Consider the following 18987-nt stretch of genomic DNA (forward strand, 5'->3'; position numbering starts at 1 on the left):
TGTGTGCCTGTAGTCCCAGCTACTTGGGAGGCTGAGGCAGGAGAATGGTGTGAACCCAGGAGGCGGAGCTTGCAGTGAGCTGAGATCACACCACTGCACTCCAGCCTGGGCGACAGAGTGAGACTCCGTCTCAAAAAAAAAATTTTTTTTTAGAGTGCAGTGGCACGATCTTGGCTCACCGCAACCTCTTGCCCCCGGGTTCACACTGTTCTCCTGCCTCAGCCTCCTGAGTAGCTGGGACTACAGGCGCCTGCCACCACGACCGGCTAATTTTTTGTATTTTCAGTAAAGACAGGGTTTCATCGTGTTAGCCAGGATGGTCTCAATCTCCTGACCTTGTGATCTGCCCGCCTCGGCCTCCCAAAGTGCTGGGATTATAGGCATGAGCCACTGCGCCTGGTCAATATAACAAACTTTTCTAACAGCATAGGTATCCACCCCCTGCAGTTCCCATTAAATATTTTAACCAAATTCATTTCCTCTTGCCTAGAGACCATCAAGCTTCAGCTGATCATGCAACAAAGGTTCCAGCCAGTTCCAGGTGAAGACACCACCCCTGGCCATCAAAAAGCTACCCTGCCTCCACTAGACAGAGCAGGGTGAGAGTTCCATGATCCCCAATAGGTAGGGACCATCCTCAAAGCCAGCATGAAGCAGTTACAGAAAAAAGACCATGTGTCCCTCTGTCTCCCATAAAGATTTATGGAGATCACATCTCAGGGGGCAGATGAGGCAGGAAAATAGGGTCTGGAGGCAGGGAACATAAGGCCAATTCACACTTCAGCTGTAACAGGAAATATCCTCTCCCTAGGGCATACATCGTTAATAACTTTGTAATTGTAACTTTACTTCATCCTCTTCATTTACATAGGGCGTTCCCCAAGTAGAGGGTATTTAAACTCACAAAAATTCTGTAACAGGGCCTTTGAGCCCCTATGCTCATGCTTACTCCCATACTGTGGAGTGTACTTTCATTCTCTCTCTCTTTTTTTTTTTGAGATGCATTCTTGCTCTGTCGCCCAGTCTGGAGTGCAGTGGCGTGATCTCGGCTCACCGCAACCTCCACTGCCTCCTGGGTTCATGCCATTCTCCTGCCTCAGCCTCCCGAGTAGCTGGGACTACAGATGCCTGTCACCGTGCCTGGCTAATTTTTTGTATTTTTAGTAGAGACAGGGTTTCACTGTGTTAGCCAGGATGGTCTCAATCTCCTGACCTCGTGATCCGCCCGCCTCGGCCTCCTGAAGTGCTGGGATTACAGGCATGAGCCACCGCGCCCAGCAGAAATGTACATGTTTTAAGGTCTGTCTGTCTTCCTTCGTTCCTTCCCTCCCTCCCTCCCTCCCTCCTTCCTTCCTTCCTTCCTTCCTTCCTTTTCTTTTTCTTTCTCTCTCTCTCTCCTTCCTTCCTTTCTTCCTTCCTCCCTTCCTCCCTTCCTTCTTTTGCTCAAGCAATCCTCCTGCCTCAGCCTCCCAAGTAGCTGGGACTACAAGCTTGCACCACTGCTCCTGGCTCTGTTCTAAGGTATTTGTATCCCCAGAGAGACAAGAAAAAAAAAATATATGTATATATATGTATCTATTTGTAAATATATCTATATTTATATATGTTTTGAGTCCACGGTGGAGTGCAGTGGTGCGATCTCGGCTCACTGCAACCTCCGTCTCCCAGGTTCAAGAGAGTCTCCTACCTCAGCCTCCCGAGTAGCTGGGATTACAGGCGCCTGCCACTATACCCGGCTAATTTTTCATATTTTTAGTGGAGACAGGGTTTCACCATGTTAGCCAGCATGGTCTCAATCTCCTGACCTCATGATCCACCCGCCTCAGCCTCCCAAAGTGCTGGGATTACAGGTGTGAGCCACCTTGCCCAGCCAATAAAATGTTTTTTAAATGCTTAATTATAGTTCCTGGAGGTACCTCCAGTCCTAAACATGAAATTGTTCAGCCTCACATCTACAAAATAGCATGCAAGAGGTTGGGCGTGGTGGCTCAAACCTGTAATGTTAGCACTTTGGGAGGCCGAGGTGGGCAGAACACAAGGTCAAGAGATTGAGACCATCCTGGCCAACATGGTGAAACCCCATCCCTACTGAAAATAGAAAAATTAGCTGGGTGTGGTGGCGTGTGCCTGTAGTCCCAGCTACTCAGGAGGCTGAGGCAGGAGAATTGCTTGGACCTGGGAGGCAGAGGTTGCAGTGAGCCGAGATTGCGCCACTGTACTCCAGCCTGGCAACAGAGCAAGACTCCATCTCAAAAAAATAAATAATAAAAATAAATAAATAAAATAGCATGCAGGAATGTACTAACCAGGAACCATGGCTTGTGTCTATAATCCCAGCTATTGGAAGGCTGAGGCAGAGGATCACTTGAACCCAAGAATTCGAGGCTATGATTGTGCCTCTGCACTTCAAGTGGGTGACAGAGCAAGACCTTGTCTCTTAAAAGATATAACATTAAAAGAAAAATAAACTAAATAAAGAATGTTCTAGGTACCTAGATTCACATGGATGAAAGCTCCCATTTTGTAGTGCTACTATATGTGGCTTGGTCCCCTACCTCCCAGAGGAACCAAGGGCTGGATAGATGGTGCATGGGCCTAAAGAGGATATGCCTGCTTTACACAGTAGCAGGCAAGCTCTAGGCCTCAGGACTATCATGCTCCTTGAGGCCTTGGAGATGGATAAAAACATCCGTTATCTTGCCTGGATCAGCACTCATACAGACACAAATACCTGTCCACAAATAAATGTCTTTTCCTCCCAACCTTTTCTCCCAGCAGATAACAGCTGGCATGTAGTCCACTGTGTGTTACCCTGAAATCGTCATTAGTCACCGAAAGCCAAATACTATTTCTGTAAGATTGCCAGGACCCTACATTTGCCATCTTCACTTCCTCGCCTCTTGATGCTCACTCTTCCACTCACTAAAAATGTTCTTCTACTCTCTGAAAAAATCACCCATAATCTTCTAATTGCAGAATCAAGGTGATGCTGTTCCATCTTTCTCTGACATTACTGACCAATTGTCTTTTATTTCCTTTGCCATTATGACACCAGTTTTCCTCCTACAACTCTGACCACTTCCAGAAATCATCCTCAACTCCTCCCTTTCCGTTACCATCCCTCCCGCACAATCCAATGAATCACCATATCCTGTTGATTCTACACATTTTCATGCTCCATCCTCTCTTCTCCATCCCCATGGCCACTGTCTTGTAACACTGCTCTCCTGGGTAAGGGACACAGGTTTTTTTTTTTTTTTTTTTAGATGGAGTCTTGCTCTGTCGCCCAGGCTGGAATGCAATGGTGCAATCTCGGCTCACTGCAAAATCCACCTCCTGGGTTCAATCGATCATCCTGCCTCAGTCTCCCGAGTAGCTGGGATTACAGGCACCCATCATCATGCCCGGCTAATTTTTGTTATTTTTGTAGAGACGGGGTTTTGCCATGTTGGCCAGGCTGGTCCTGAACTCCTGACCTCAGATGATCTGCCCACCTCAGTCTCCCAAAGTGCTGGGATTACAGGCACGAGCCACCGCACATGGTCTTTTTTTTTTTTTTTTTTTTTTAAGACTATTATATTTTGTTTTATATAGAATTTTAAAAATCTGTTTTTTGTACATGAATAAATTCTTTCGTGGTGATTTATGAGATTTTGATGCAGCCATCTCCCAAGCAGTGTACACTGTACCCAATGTGTAGTATTTTTTTTTTGAGATGGAGTTTTATTCTTGTCGTCTAGGCTGGAGTGCAATGGCATGATCTTGGCTCACTGCAACCTCTGCCTTCCAGATTCAAGTGATTCTCCTGCCTCAGCCTCCCAAGTAGCTGAGATTACAGGGATTTGCCATCACATCCAGCTAATTTGTATTTTTAGTAGAGATGGGGTTTCGCCATGTTGGTCAGGCTGGTCTTGAACTCCTGACCTCATGTGATCTGCCTGTCTCAGCCTCCCAAAGTTCTGGGATTACAGGCGTGAGCCATTGCACCTGGCCCCAGTGTGTAGTCTTTTATCCCTCATTCCCCTGCCACCTTTTCCCTCTGAGTCCGCAAAATCCATTGTATCATTTTTTTTTTTTTTTTGAGACGGAGTCTCGCTCTGTGCCCAGGCTGGAGTGCAGTGGAACGATCTCTACTCACTGCAAGCTCCGCCTCCCAGGTTCACACCATTCTCCTGGCTCAGCCTCCCGTATAGCTGGGACAACAGGCGCCCGCCACCATGCCCGGCTAATTTTTGTATTTTTAGTAGAGATGGGGTTTCACCATGTTAGCCAGGGTGGTCTCGATCTCCTGACCTTGTGATCCGCCCGTCTTGGCCTCCCAAAGTGCTGGGATTACAGGCGTGAGCCACTGCGCCCGGCCCATTGTATCAGTCTTATTTCTTTGCATCACAGGTTTATTCTTCTCTTTTTTTTTGGAGATGGAGTCTCGTTCTGTCGCCAGGATGGAGTGCAGTGGCACAATCTCGGCTCACTGCAACCTCTACCCACCAGGTTCAAGCGATTCTTCTGCCTCAGTCTCCCGAGTAGCTGGGACTACAGGCGCGCACCACCATGCCAGCTAATTTTTGTATTTTTCTTAGAGACGAGGTTTCACCATGCTGGCTGGGATGGCCTCGATTTCTTGACCTCGTGATCTGCCCATCTTGGCCTCCCAACGTGCTGGGATTACAGGCGTGAGCCACCGCACCCTGCCTAATTTTTGTATTTTTACTAGAAATGGGGTTTCACTACGTTGGTCAGGCTGGTCTCAAACTCCTGACCTCGTGATCTGCCCATCTCGGCCTCCCAAAGTGCTGGGATTACAGGTGTGAGCCACCGCACTTGGCCACAGGCTTATTCTTTTTGTCGTCATTGTTGTTGTTTTGAGACAGTCTTTCTCTGTCGCACAGGCTGGAGTGCAGTGGTGTGATCTCGGCTCACTGCAACCTCTGTCTCCCGGGTTCAAGTGATTCTCCTGCTTCAGCCTCCCGAGTAGCTGAGATTACAGGCGTGCACCACCACACCCAACTAATTTTTGTATTTTTAATAGAGACGGAGTTTCGCCATGTTGGCCAGGCTGGTCTCGAACCTCTGACCTCAGGTGATCCACCTGTCTCAGCCTCTCAAAGTGTTGGGATTACAGGCGTGAGACACCGTGCCTGCCTGGCTTACATTCTCTCTTAATCCTTTGTTTATACACGTCTGTGATCCACCAGACTGCGAACACTTTGTGGGCATAAACTGAGTCTTATCCATTAGAACATTGACTTGAGCGGGGTGGCAAGTAAGGGATGGATTTCCTGAGACACTCAACAATGAAGTTGCTTTTCCACTGTGTTCCCAACTGCTCAAATCTAGCTGTTCCCCAATCCCAGTACACTTGCAGTAGGAACGGGGACCCTCTTCCTAAAGTTACACCAAGCCAGGGATTCTCATCTCATTTCGACCAGGTCCTAGCCCTGCCAGGCTTCCCCTTTGCTCCTCTGCAACTCCTGTCTAGGGAGGCGGGTGTCTAGGAAGGTCCTTGGGAGCTCCCTCCATCAATTTTGCATTCGCAATTAGCATTACTTTACCCCAGTGAAGAAAGATGCCCTCCGTATTAGGGCTTCCTTCCTCCAATTCCGACTATGCAGGGTAGCATAGTGGGCAAAGTGTGAGAGCCCCTTTAGAAGGAAAGAGCAGGGCTCCAAGCGCCGCGAAGAATGGCCGAGGCCGACGCACAGCAGACGCTGGAGTGCAGCAGTCCTAGCCAAGCTTGGGTTTCCCTTATCCCCGCCTCTTTCGCTAAGCTCGACCCACTTTAGGGCGGGACCACCCACTTCAGCCAATTCTGGAAGCCGAACCCTGGCGGTTTGTACTATTTCTTTCCAATAAGAAAAAAAGGAAGCAGCTTGGCTCCAATGACCAATCCGAGGAGGCGGCGCCTGGTTGTCAGGCAGTTTTGTAGGAGTTCGGGCCAATTGGAGGCGCAGGCACCGCTCGACCCGGGCGCTGCGCGCAGGCGGTGGCGAAGAGACGCCGAGCGGGCCGAGTGCGGCCGAGCAAAGCCGGAGCCGGAGCGGGGCCGCAGGAGACGGGCCGGGTCCGGACGGGCCGAGATGCCCTATAAACTGAAAAAGGAGAAGGTGAGCGTGGCCCTTTTTCCCGCACCACCGCCTTGGAGCCTGCGCGGAGCTCTGGGAGGGGCCGGAGCCAGGCCCGGGACAGCCCCAGACTGACCCTCCCGTCCGGCCCCCGCAGGACTCCTGGGGCCAGCCCTACGCCCCCGCGACTGGCAGCACCCCCAGCTTGTGCCGCAGCTAGGACAGCTCCCCCACCTTGCCCGGAGAGACTCCCCCCACATACACCTCCCTCCCTTCTTCCCTTCTCTTACCCCCGGCCCAGGGTAACCTCTTTCTTCCAGATCTGCCCCATTCCCAGGTCACTGTCCTGCTTTTTCTGTCCCCCCATCACCCCTGGCCCCGATCCCCCATCGGTTTGGGCAGCCCCTCATCTGAAACTGCACCTTCCTCCAGAATTGCCCCCTCCCCCCGCCCTGAGCAGCCCCTTTCCTCTTCCTACCCGCCTGGGACAGCCGCCCCACAGTCCCCTACGGCCCCTTCTCTTTCCATGCCAAGCCCCTGACCTAGAACAGCGCTGCTTTCTCTCTCCTCCACCCAAATCTGGCCTAGGCCCCTCCCTCTAGTTCTTCCTTCACACACAAACTTGTAAGCAGGACTGAGCCCTTCTGTTGATGGAACCTTACAACGACGGTGCTGGAAGGGACCTCTGAGCGCATGCAGTGCAATCCCTAATGGTACAGATGAGGAGACTGAGGCCCCGACAGGGCAAGGGACTTGTCCAAGGTCACACGGCCTTCTGGAGGCCCAGCTGCAATATCAGGTCTCCTGACTTAAAGGCCTCTTTTGTATCAAAGCCCTCCTCACTGGCTCCCAGGTGCATCCTAGACCAGTTACCTTTCCAAATGTGAGTAGACTCCACACCCTTATTCCTAATCCTAGGATAACCTTTGCATTTTTCCTTTTTTTTTTTTTTTTTTCTTTTTGCACCGGTGCTGAATTTCTGCCTTTCCTGAGCTACACCATCTTCAAATTGGGAATTTGCCCTCACTGTCAGATTATTGTTTCTTCTTAGCCTGCAGTCCAGCCACCCCTGAACACCCATGTCTTTGTCATGATGTCCTGACACAGACCATTTCTTTCTTTCTTTTTTTCTTTTTTGAGATGGAATTTCACTTTTGTTGCCCAGGCTGGAGTGCAATGGTGCGATCTCGGCTCACCACAACCTCTGCCTCCCAGCTTCAAGGGATTCTCCTGCCTCAGCCTCCCAAGTAGCTGGAATTACAGGCATGCGCCACCACACCCGGCTAATTTTGTATTTTTAGTAGAGATGGGGCTTCTCCATGTTGGTCAGGCTGGTCTTGAACTCCTGACCTCAGGGGATCTGCCCGCCTTGGCCTGCCAAAGTGCTGGGATTACAGGTGTGAACCCACAGGACAGTTCTTAATGTTGCCTTCTTTCACCTTCTACCTTGTGCCGCCTTCCCCTGTTCCTCATCTGTGCCTTTTTCTACCCTCTGTTTCCTGCTGTTGCTGAGGTCTGACTCAGAGGTGTGGTTCCTTTGAGGTACAGACTCACACAAAGGATGCTAGGATACCAGTTCCAGCCTCCCCCAGCTTCTCCTCTCCTGGGGCTGGCCCTTTTTGGTGGGGGCTGGCTCTGGCCTGGTGTTCTGGCCACCTGCTTGATGACCCCAGAGGTATATTGCTTTCATTTGCCCTCTGATTGGCTGGGTTACTGGGCTGCCATCTCTGACCTTTTCTTTTTTTCTTTTCTTCTTTTTTTTTTGAGATGGAGTCTTGCTCTGTCGCCCGGGCTGGAGTGCAGTGACCGGATCTCAGCTCACTGCAAGCTCCGCCTCCTGGGTTCACACCATTCTCCTGCTTCAGCCTCCAGAGTAGCTGGGACTATAGGCGCCTGCCACCTCGCCTGGCTAGTTTTTTGTATTTTTAGTAGAGACGGGGTTTCACCGTGTTAGCCAGGATGGTCTCGATCTCCTGACCTCGTGATCCGCCCGTCTCGGCCTCCCAAAGTGCTGAGATTACAGGCTTGAGCCACCGCGCCCGGCCTGACCTTTTCAATCATACTTTTTCTCCTGGGGTTGTTCTGTATTTGCCAGGCAGCTCTGATTCTGGGTTGTCCCCTTAACCTTTCAGGGCCTGAGGTTCTAAGTATAGGGTTGGTGATGGTGTACTACATGGTGAGCCTCCTGGGGGTAGTGAGCTGGACAGGGTTGTGTGCCCCACCCAGGCCCTGTCCTTGGGGAGTGGGCATGTGGAGGTGGTTTGGGTAGCTCAGTTGTAGACAATGCACACAGAAATCAAGCACACCAGGGGCTAAGGGAAATGGAATTCGGGGAAAGCTGGTGAAGTCCCCACCCATTTGTAATTTTTAATCTGTTGGACTAGATACTGTCCCATCCCCAGAAAGCAATAGCCTACTAGACTGTGAAGAAGAAGACAAATTCCCAATGAGACTTGCTAGGACTATGGGTGTAAGCGTTTGGTTGGGAAAGGGTGTTGGAAGGATTGGGGTGCATGGAGCCAGGCATAACTCTCACCTCCCTATAAGGTTTTTCTGCTCTTGATTTTCAGCTGCATTTGGCCTTCTTCAATGGTTGGCAGGCTCTGAGGGGGGTTGACAGTGTGACTGAGGTTTGCCTGGATAGCTGTGGGTGGAGGATCTTTAATGCTCTTCTGTGACCTGTCTCCTCTCTCCTGGCCATCTTTTACAGCTTCCTCTCTAAAGCCTTTCTGAGCCCTCAGTCAGGAGTGAACTCTCCTTTCTTTTCTGGATTTGCAGAGCACTTAGTAGGCTACGTACGGTCCTTTTGTGTTTGGCCTTGGATGGGAATTAACTGTGGACAAGCCTTTTCTTCCTCCTTGAGATAATAACTAAGTTTCATTTTGTTTGGCAACTCCTTTTCACACAGTCAGTAGGTGCTTAGTAGATAGGTGCTAAGATTATCTCTTGGAGGGATTTGCATCTCTCCCCTTCCTTCATGTTCTCCTCTGGGACTTACCTCTTTTATTTTCCTGAGTAGGGTGCCCCTGCCCTCTCTGACTTTTTTCTTGTTCATCATAATAGTAGTAACATTGACCAGCACTACGGTTTTCATGTGCCTTAACACTGTGCTGAGGGAAGAGGTTTCTAATATTGTCATCATCTAATAGATGAGGAAACTCTCTCTGAGATGAGGCTCGGAGAGGCTAGTTAACTTGTCTGTGATTATATAGCTAGTAAGAGTTGGGCCCAAAACACAGGGCTAGGTCCAAACATGTTCGTGTTTTTTTTTTTTTTTTGAGATGGAGTCTGTCTCTGTCGCTCAGACTGGAGTGAAGTGGCGCGATCTCGGCTCACTGCAAGCTCCGCGTCCCGGGTTCATGCCAGTCTCCTGCCTCAGCCTCCTGAGTAGCTGGGACTACAGGTGCCCGCCACCACGCCCAGCTCTAATTTTTTGTATTTTTAGTAGAGACAGGGTTTCACCATGTTAGTCAGTATGGTCTTGATCTCCTGACCTCGTGATCTGCCTGCCTTGGCCTCCCAAAGTGCTGGGATTACAGGCATGAGCCACCGCACCCGGCCTATTTTTTTTTTTTTTTTTTGAGACAGAGTCTCACTCTGTTGCCCAGGCTGGAGTGCAGTGGCGCGGTCTCGCTCACTGCAGCCTCCGCCTCCTGGGTTCAAGCAATTCTCTGCCTCAGCCTCCCAAGCAGCTGAGATTACAGGCACCCGCCACCATGCCTGGCTAATTTTTTTGTATTTTTAGTAGAGACGGGGTTTCGCCATCTTGGCCAGGGTGGTGTTGAACTCCTGACCTCGTGATCCACCCACCTCGGCCTCTCAAAGTGCTGGGATTACAGGCGTGAGCCACTGCGCCCGGCCCAAACATGTTCTTTTAACCTCTGTTCTACACAGCACTTGATGGCTGAGCTGGGCTGAAGTATGTGTGCTGCACCTGTTCTGCAGGAGCCAGGGAGCAAGGGTGGTGGGCCTGGTTCCTCCACGCCCACTCACACCCACACACTAAGGCAGCTGGATCTCTCTTAGGCGCATTCTTTGAAAGATATGTCTGAGGCATCATGCTGAGTGCTGTAGGGTGAGTGGAGGGGTACACAAAAGAATAAGCTTATGATCTAATAGAGAGATCAGAGATGTATGAAGATGGGTCAGCTTTGTCCAAGGGGTTCATGTCTGGGGTGTGTGCAGACACCTCAATGTTATGTCCTGCCTGCACCCTGCCTCCAGCCTATTTCTCTCCACCCCATGCTCTCAGCCACTGTCAAGGGTCAGTGTGGCCAGCTGGGTTAGTATACAGCAGGAGCGTGCTCAGCCCAGAGAAGGAACCCCTTCCCCCTACTGCATCAGGCTGCTCTACACCACACCTTTCTTCCTCCCTGCCTCCAAGAAGCCTTCCCCCTACTCCAGCCCACACAGAGCTCTCTTCTCCCTGAAATCCTTTTGCCCCCATAGTCACAATAACTTGATTTAACACTTCTCACTGAAGGGGCTTGGCTGCTATTGAATTGCACAATCTCAGAGCTGAAAGTGTTTTCCAAGATCCTCCTGTCCTCATTAAAGGCTTGAATTTCTTTTGCAACATGCCTTACAGGAGGTCACCCAGCCCCTGCTTGAATGTTCTCAGGGGTTGGGGAGCTTTTGGCTTCACTAGGTGGCCAGTTTTAGTGCCATTGCTCCATGATAAAATTCTTGTTTGGAACTTCAGCCCGACTTGCAACTTCAGCCCTTTGCTCTCATGCCTCTGGTCCATATGGACAAGTTGCATCCAAGGCAGCCCTTCATTTGTTTAAGATCCATCTTGCTTCTCCATCCCTCATGACTCCTCCCTTCCATTGTTAACTATCCCAGTTCCTGCAGCTGTTGGTCTTGGGATATGCCTTTGAATCCACTCCCAGTATGGGTCGCATTTCCCTCTAAGAAAAACTAGGATTTGTCATGGCCCCTCCCAAGCCTGATGCTCATGACTGAACCAGATCCTCCAGGATAGCCCTGTCAGTGCCAAGCAGTTTGCACAGGTCTGTTAACAGGATGGAAGGTCACGTGAGCTGCACATGGATGATTTGTGTTGAGCTTGCAGTCAGACCTAAATCCCCAAGTCTTTTTCACATTTTCCCCATCCTGTCCCTGTGCAGTTGCTTTTTTTGGCTCGAAGCATAGGAAGAGATGCTGGGCAGGCCAGGGCTCTGAGCCAGCTGCCAGGTTCCCAAAGGAGACTTCAGACTAGTGCTCACTCTTTGTAACAGTTCAGGTTTTACCCCCATCCCTGTCTCAGTGCTTGTCAACTGAGGTGCTCTTGGCATTTTGGGTGGGACAGTTCTGTACCTGTTAGCATTCCTGGACCTTACTGATTAAATGCCGAGTAGCACCCTGTTGTCTGTGCGCTATTTGTGACATCCAAAAATTGCCTCCCAGTCTTTCCAGGTGGCTGTGAGGGGAGAGTGGTAACTCCCTGCACTCCAGCATGAAAGCCTCCGGCACCCCTTTGACCATGTTAGCCAGAAGCCAGTGAGCAACTGTTCCCTGATGCTTTTTCCTTAAGCCTCCTCACTCTGGTTCTGATCTGAGCAAAGGCCCTCCCAGACCCAACCTCTGCACCAGCCTGATGAGGTGAAAGATGAAGGAGCATTCTCATGCTGAATTAGTGTGTGTTTGGGGTAACTTCCTAACCAGATTCTAAATTCTTGGAGGGGCTGAATCTCCTTCTGTGTAGATCCCTCCACCCACCCCAGCTTGGCACAAGTTAGGTTCTAACTGAACCTGGACAGAGGATATTTGCAACAAAGATCTAAGGGAGCCAGATAAGACTTTTCCCTTCCCCTGGCATCTGCTAACTCTACCTTCATCTTCTCCTTTCAGGAGCCCCCCAAGGTTGCCAAGTGCACAGCCAAGCCTAGCAGCTCGGGCAAGGATGGTGGAGGCGAGAACACTGAGGAGGTAATTAATGTAGGCGTAGCCTTACATGTAGGTGCCACCTGCAACTCCATGATGGCTGGTGGGGTAGGGGATCCCAGGGGGTGAGGCGGAAGGGAAGGCTTCCATATCCTGGGAGGAACCTGGACGGCCCATCCAGACTGCCCTCAGGCAGGATTTCCCTTTGGTTGGTATAGACCAAATACATTCTCTAGTTCTTCAGACTCCCCAGAGATTCCTATGAAAGTTGTTTCTCTGCTTACCAACTTGGAATGTTGAGAATTCCTTTTTCTTAGGGCAAAAAGCTGGAGGTTCTGGGATCCTGGGCAGAAGGGGGAAAGTCCACAGACACTTGATGGGGTAACAAGTAACTTCAGCATCACTCTGGGTGGGGCAGGAGATTGGGAGGGGCTGGTGTCCCTGAGTTGGGCCCAGCTGGGCCCACTGTCCTTGGTCCCAATTGAATGTGAGCATGACTAAAAGACAGTCCTGAGCAGAGGTCAGTGCAGCTTAGCAATCTCGGGCTATAAAGCAATAAACAGCAAGCGGAGAGAGCACCAGAAGAGGGAGAGACTTAAGGAAGTATACAGTATATCCATGAAAGTTTGCGAGCATGCACAATGGGATGCTTTGGATGGTGAATGATTCTGTGAACATATACAGCGAGCATCCACCACATCCTACCTGGAAATTGGTGATTGGTGCTTTCTCTGCTTTCTCCCTCCTGCTCTAAACTGTTCAGAGGTTGGAGGAGAACTGAAAACAGAGCTCTCTAGTTATGGACAGGTCTTATGGTTTTTTGGGAGAAGAGATTGATGAGCATATGTTTGGGGTTAACTATGCGTTTAGATGTTTCTTAGTACTTCTGCTGATAGGTCACCTCTAGAGAGGCACAAGCAGTTTTCACACCTCATTTTAGGCCTCATTAAGGTAATCAGAAGCAGAGTAGATTTTCCCCTTTTATAGACATGGAAGTTGAGGACCACAGGAGAGGAATTATTCTTTCTTCTCCACTTATGTAGTATTCTACTTTTTTTTTTTTTTTTGAGATGGAGTCTCTCTCTTGTTGCCCAGGCTGGAGTGCAATGGTACGATCTCGGCTCACTGCAACCTCCACCTCCCAGGTTCAAGCAATTCTCCTGCCTCAGCCTCCTGAGTAGCTGGGATTACAGTCATGTGCCACAATGCCTGGCTAATTTTTTGTATTTTTAGTAGAGACAGGGTTTCACCATGTTGGCCAGGCTGGTCTTGAACTCCTGACCTCAGGTGATCCACCCGCCTCAGCCTCCCAAAGTGCTGGGATTACAGGTGTGGGCCATTGTGCCCAGCCCTTATGCAGTATTCTAAATGTCTCTTTAATAATCCTTATCACTCAGCTCTGTGACCATTTGTTCCCATCTGTGTCTCTCAGACTGTGAACTCCAAGGGAAGGAGCTATGTTATTCTGCATTGCTTCTTTCCTATCTCTGTGTACTTGTGCAATTGGTTCATAGTAAATGCTTCTGGGAAGACACACTCTGGGCTCAATATCCCTTTCAGGAATGATGACATTTGTGGGACCCACAGGGAAGGTGGTTGGAAGCTGGTAACTTGACATTGAGAGCAGCAAGAAACAGGATTGTCTAAGTCATGAAAATCCTGGGAGAAGAAGGAAAATGTAATGGGGAGTTCCCACCTTTTGCCTAACTAGCTCCTACTTCTTTAGTTCTTAGATGGGATGTTGTTTCCTTAAAGCAGCCTTTTTTGACCACCCACCCCTATCCCTCACGAGGGCTCCTGTTAGTTACTCTTTTGGCCCTCAGTGCCTGGTAGCACCGGTAGCACCTAACCACGACTGTAATGAAGTAATTCCTTGTGAATTCATTGTTTTATTGGCTGTCTCTTGTGTTAGCTAGCACAGGAGCTCCATGAGGCTCTCATTCACTCCTGAAGGGCCTGACACAGCAGAAGCACCTAGCATTTGAATGCATTAGTGAGTGAATGAGTGAACCAGTGAATGAACAGATGCACCAATTTCAAATTAGAGCTGGAAAGGACCTTAGGGTCTAACATTATCAGTTCATAGATGGGAAAATGAAGCCTGAACAGGTTAAGGAGTATGCTGAGATCAGCTGCTATGATTTGTTCACTGCCTTTTAGACAAATATGCCCAAGACAATGGGTCTATTTCAAGCAATCTAGGAAAGGAGGGTGTTGAGTTCACCTTGGGTTGTTTGATGAAACGCTGCTCAGGGTTCACAGATATGAGACGGCAGTAAGAATTATCCATGATTTTCTAGACATGTACTCATGTCTGGGATGGCAGGGGTATGCTGAAAAAGTTCGAGCTAGGATGTGAGGCTGTGGTCTTCAAAAGCTGTTTGGCACAGTCTTTCCCTTGCCCTTTTCTTGTCCGAAAGTTTGGGCTCTTCTAGCCAGTTTTGCTCTGTCAGGCATTTGCCAGAGCCTTTCTAATTGATCTAATATAGAGCAGTTACTTTGTGTTAGTTTCCTAGGGCAGCCATAATAAACTACTACAAATAAGCCAGGCACACTGGCTCACACCTGTAATCCTAATGCTTTGGGAAGCTGAGATGGGAGAATTGCTTGAGGGCAGGAATTTGACACCAGCTTAGGCAACATACAGAGACCTTGTCTCTACAAAAAAATAAAAAATAAAAAATTAGCCGGGTATGGGGGTATGTGTACCAGTACTTCCAGCCACACAGGAGGCTGAGGTGGAAGATTGCTTGAGTCCAGGAGTTCAAGGCTGCAGTGGGCAATGATCGTACCACCCTGCACTCCAGCCTGGGTGACAGAATGAGACCCTGTCTCAAGGAAACAAAACAAAACAAAACAAATTACTACAAATTGGGTGGCTTAAAACAATAGAAACAGGCCAGGTCCAATGGCTCACACCTGTAATCCCAGCACTTTGGGAGGCTGAGGCAGGCGGATCACCTGAGGTCAGGAGTTCGAGAGCAGCCTGACCAACATAGTAAAACCCTGTCTCTACTAAAAATACAAAAATTGGACTGGGCATGGTGGCTTATGCCTGTAATCCCAGCACTTTAGGAGGCTGAGGCGGGTGGATCACCTGAGGTCAGGAGTTCGAGACCAGCCTGACCAACATAGTAATCCCAGCTACTCAAGAGGCTGAGGCAGGAGAATCGCTTGAACCCAGGAGCCAGAGGATGCAGTAAGCTGATGTCGCACCGTTGCATTTCAGAGTGGGCAACAAGAGCAAAACTCCGTCTCAAAAAAAAAAAAAAAAAAATTAGCCAGGTGTGATGGTGGCATACTTGTTATCCCAGCTACTGGGGAAGCTGAGGCTGGAGAATTGCTTGAACCCAGGAGGTGGAGGCTGCAGTGAGTGGAGATCGTGCCATTGCACTCCAGCCTTGGCGACAAGAGTGAAACTCCGTCTCAAAAAACGAACAAACAAAAAAACAGAAATATATTCTCTCTCAACTCTGGAGGCCAAAAGTTGTAAAATTAGTGTCGGCAGGGCCATGTCCTTCTGAGGTTCTAAGGAAGAGTCTGTTCCACATCCCTCTCCTAGATTCCGGTGGCTTTTGACCATCTGTGGCATTCCTCGTAGATGCATCACTTTAATCTCGCCTCTGTGTTCACACAGCATTCTCCTCCATGTGTCTCTGTCTCTGTCCAAATTTTCCTTTTGTCTTTTTTCTTTTTTTTTTTTTTTTTTTAGACGGAGTCTCGCGCTGTCACCCAGGCTGGAGTGCAGTGGCCGGATCTCAGCTCACTGCAAGCTCCGCCTCCCGGGTTTACGCCATCCTCCTGCCTCAGCCTCCGGAGTAGCTGGGACTACAGGCGCCCGCCACCTCGCCCGGCTAGTTTTTTGTAATTTTTAGTAGAGACGGGGTTTCACCATGTTAGCCAGGATGGTCTCGATCTCCTGACCTCATGATCCGCCCGTCTCGGCCTCCCAAAGTGCTGGGATTACAGGCTTGAGCCACCGCGCCCGGCCCAAATTTTCCTTTTGTAAGGACACCAGTCATATTGGACTTAGGTTTCACCCCAATCTAGTATGATCTCATTTTAACTTGATTACATCTGCAAAGACCCTGTTTCCAAGTGAGGTCACATTCACAGATTCTAGGTGGACATGAATTTGGTAGGGGAAGGGGGTAAGGGACGGAATACTGTGCAACACTATGTACCAGGCACCGTGCTAAGTACTTTGCATGCATTGTCTCATTTAACCTTCACAATACTCCCCTGAGATCCCTTTATTATTATTATTCCCATTTTACAGATGAAATTGAGGCTTAGAAATGTTAACTGGGCACAGTGGCTCATGCCTGTAATCCCAGCACTTTGGGAGGCCGAAGAGAATGGATCACCTGAGGTCAGGAGTTGGAGACTAGCCTGGCCAACATGGTGAAACGCTCTCTCTACTCAAAATACAAAAATTACCCAGGCGTGGTCCAGCTACTCAGGAGGCTGAGGCAGGAGAATTGCTTGAACCTGGGAGGTAGAGGTTGCAGTGAGCCGAGATTGTGCCACTGCACTCCAGCTTGGAGGAGAGAGCAAGACTGTGTCTCAAAAAAAAAAAAAAAGGAAATGTTAAGTAGCTTTTATTTAGCCAGTAAGGCAGAGCTGGAATTCCACCCAGGTCTGCGTGACTCTGGAGTCTCTTGTGGTCTTTAATGAAGTGATACTGCTAGCTCTAAGATTCTAGAAATAAATCCTAGAAGGGAAAGGAGCCTTGGGAGATCAGATGAGACACTGTTGACCTGCCTCTGCAGGTAAGGGTCTTTCCTGATCTGTCCTTGGATAAAAAAATTCAATGTCCTCATGCCTGTAATCCCAGCACTTTGGGAGGCCGAGGCGGGCGGATCACCTGAGGTTGGGAGTTGAGACCAGCCTGGCCAACATGGTGAAATCCCATCTCTACTAATAATACAAAAATTAGCCAGGCGTGGTGGTGCACACCTATAATTCCAGCCTGTAATCTCAGCTACTAGGGAGGCTGAGGCATGAGAATCGCTTGAACCCGGGAGATGGAGGTTGCGGTGAGCCAAGATCACGCCATTGCACTCCAGCCTGGGCAACAAGAGCAAAACTCCATCTCAAAAAAAAAAAAATTTAGTGTCATAGACTTCTGTATGTGCTGAGCCCTGTCCTGAGTCTGGAGGAGGGACAGAGGGAGGAATAAATTTTCCCCCACTTCAGCCTGTCCTCTCTGAGGCCAGAGTTGTTACTCTAAAAACCTTCTTGGTCTTATCAGTCCTCTACTTAAAAACCTGTTTTGGCATCTCACTGCTTACAAGTTAAAATCCAAACTCACTAGCATGGCACCCTCAACCCCTCTGAGCTGGCCCCACTCTTCTTCTAGCGTCAGTCCTGGCTTCGTGTCCCACCGAACTTCCCATATTTTTATTTATTTATTTATTTATTTATTTATTTATTTATTTATTTATTTTGGAGATAGGATCTCACTGTGTTCCCCAGGCTGGAGTACAGTGGTACAGTCATGGCTCACTGCAGCCTCAACCTCTTGGGCTCAAGGGATCTTTTCGCCTCAGCCCCCTGAGTAGCTGGGACTGCAGGCACGAGCCACTGTGCTCAGCTAAGTTTTGTATTTTTTGTAGAAATAGATTCTTACTGTGTTCCCAAGGCTGGTCTCGAACTCCTGGACCGAAACAATCCTCCTGCCTTGGCCTCTGAAAGTGCTGGGATTACAGGTGTGAGCTACTGTGCCCTGCCCAACTTCCTGTCTTCTGATATGATAGCCCCTTTATGACTCAGGATGCTCGCAGCTGCAGTTCCACTGGCCTGGACTGCTTTATTTCTCCTGTGTCTTTTTTTGCCTCTTAAACTCATGTTTATTCTTTTCTTTTTTTTTTGAGATGGAGTCTTACTCTGTTGCCTAGACTGGAGTGCAGTGGTGTGATCTCGGCTCACTACAACCCCCGCCTCCCAGGTTCAAGCGATTCTCCTGCCTCAGCCTCCCAAGTAGCTGGGACTACAGGCACACGCCACCATGCCCAACTAAGTTTTCTATTTTTTTTTTTTTTTTTAGTAGAGATGAAGTTTCACCATGTTGGCCAGGATAGTCTCGATCACTTGACCTCATGATCCGCCTGCCTCGGCCTCCCAAAATGCTGGGATTACAGGCGTGAGCCACTGTACCTGGCCATTTAAACTCATGTTTATTTTTTAAGAGCCAAAAAAGAAAAAAATAATAAAAACCAAATCAAAAGCCACCTCTTCAGGGATATCTTCCCTAATTCTTCCAGGCAGAGTTTGCAGCTCAGCCCTCTCTGTTCTTGCATTTTCTTTGTTCAGTTAGCTGCATTTGTGTCTGTCCTGCCTAGTGGACTGTGAGCTCTTTGATGGCAAGGGCCATGTTTTAGTCACCTTTTAAATTTTTTTATGGTATAGAATTTGCATATAAACGTTTAATCTTTAATGCTTAGCATGATGTTCAGTTAATAATTGAAGGAAGGAAAGAATTAAGCAACACTAGATGGAGCTCTAGATGTCACCACTGGAGAGAAGGCCTCTGTGATTTTTGGGATTTTAAACTAAAATGATCTTCATTTATTAGGCCAGTTAATTTATTATGCAAAAGAAATATAACATTTAATCTTTGCAGTTTTTCTGTTAATTGTATGTTTCATCTTTCTCTTATATTAAATTCTATAGTGCTTAAATTATATTTCTATCTCTTTATTTTTTATTTATTTATTTTTGAGACAGACTCTTGCTTTGTTGCTCAGGCTGGAGTGTCTCGGCTCACTGCAACCTCTGCCTCCCGGGTTCAAGTGATTTTCGTGTCTCAGCCTCCTGAGTAGCTGGGATTACAGGCGCCCACCACCATGCCCAGCTAAATTTTGTATTTTTATTTATTTTATTTTTGTTTATTTATTTTTTGAGACGGAGTTTCACTGTTGTTGCCCAGGCTGGAATGCAATGGCGTGACCTCAGCTCACTGCAACCTCCGCCTCCTGGGTTGAAGTGATTTTCCTCCCTCAGCCTCCTGAGTAGCTGGTATTACAAGCATGCACCA

At 48.8% G+C, this 18987-nt stretch overlaps 1 protein-coding gene across 1 annotated transcript in view; it reads left to right on the forward strand.

Annotated features, from left to right (window-relative positions):
* Nucleotides 1–5903: 5903 nt before the first annotated feature.
* The window catches only part of PPP2R5D (protein phosphatase 2 regulatory subunit B'delta), a 29338-nt gene continuing 16254 nt past the window's right edge, over nucleotides 5904–18987 (forward strand). Inside the window, exons 1-2 of the mRNA XM_010369694.2 lie at nucleotides 5904–6104; nucleotides 11916–11993. Coding sequence (XP_010367996.1) covers nucleotides 6078–6104; nucleotides 11916–11993 — 105 coding nt within the window. The 5' untranslated portion in view covers nucleotides 5904–6077. The remainder of the gene's footprint in view (nucleotides 6105–11915; nucleotides 11994–18987) is intronic.

This window comes from Rhinopithecus roxellana, chromosome 4, assembly GCF_007565055.1.
Source record: "Rhinopithecus roxellana isolate Shanxi Qingling chromosome 4, ASM756505v1, whole genome shotgun sequence".
NCBI classification, from domain to species: domain Eukaryota; kingdom Metazoa; phylum Chordata; class Mammalia; order Primates; family Cercopithecidae; genus Rhinopithecus; species Rhinopithecus roxellana.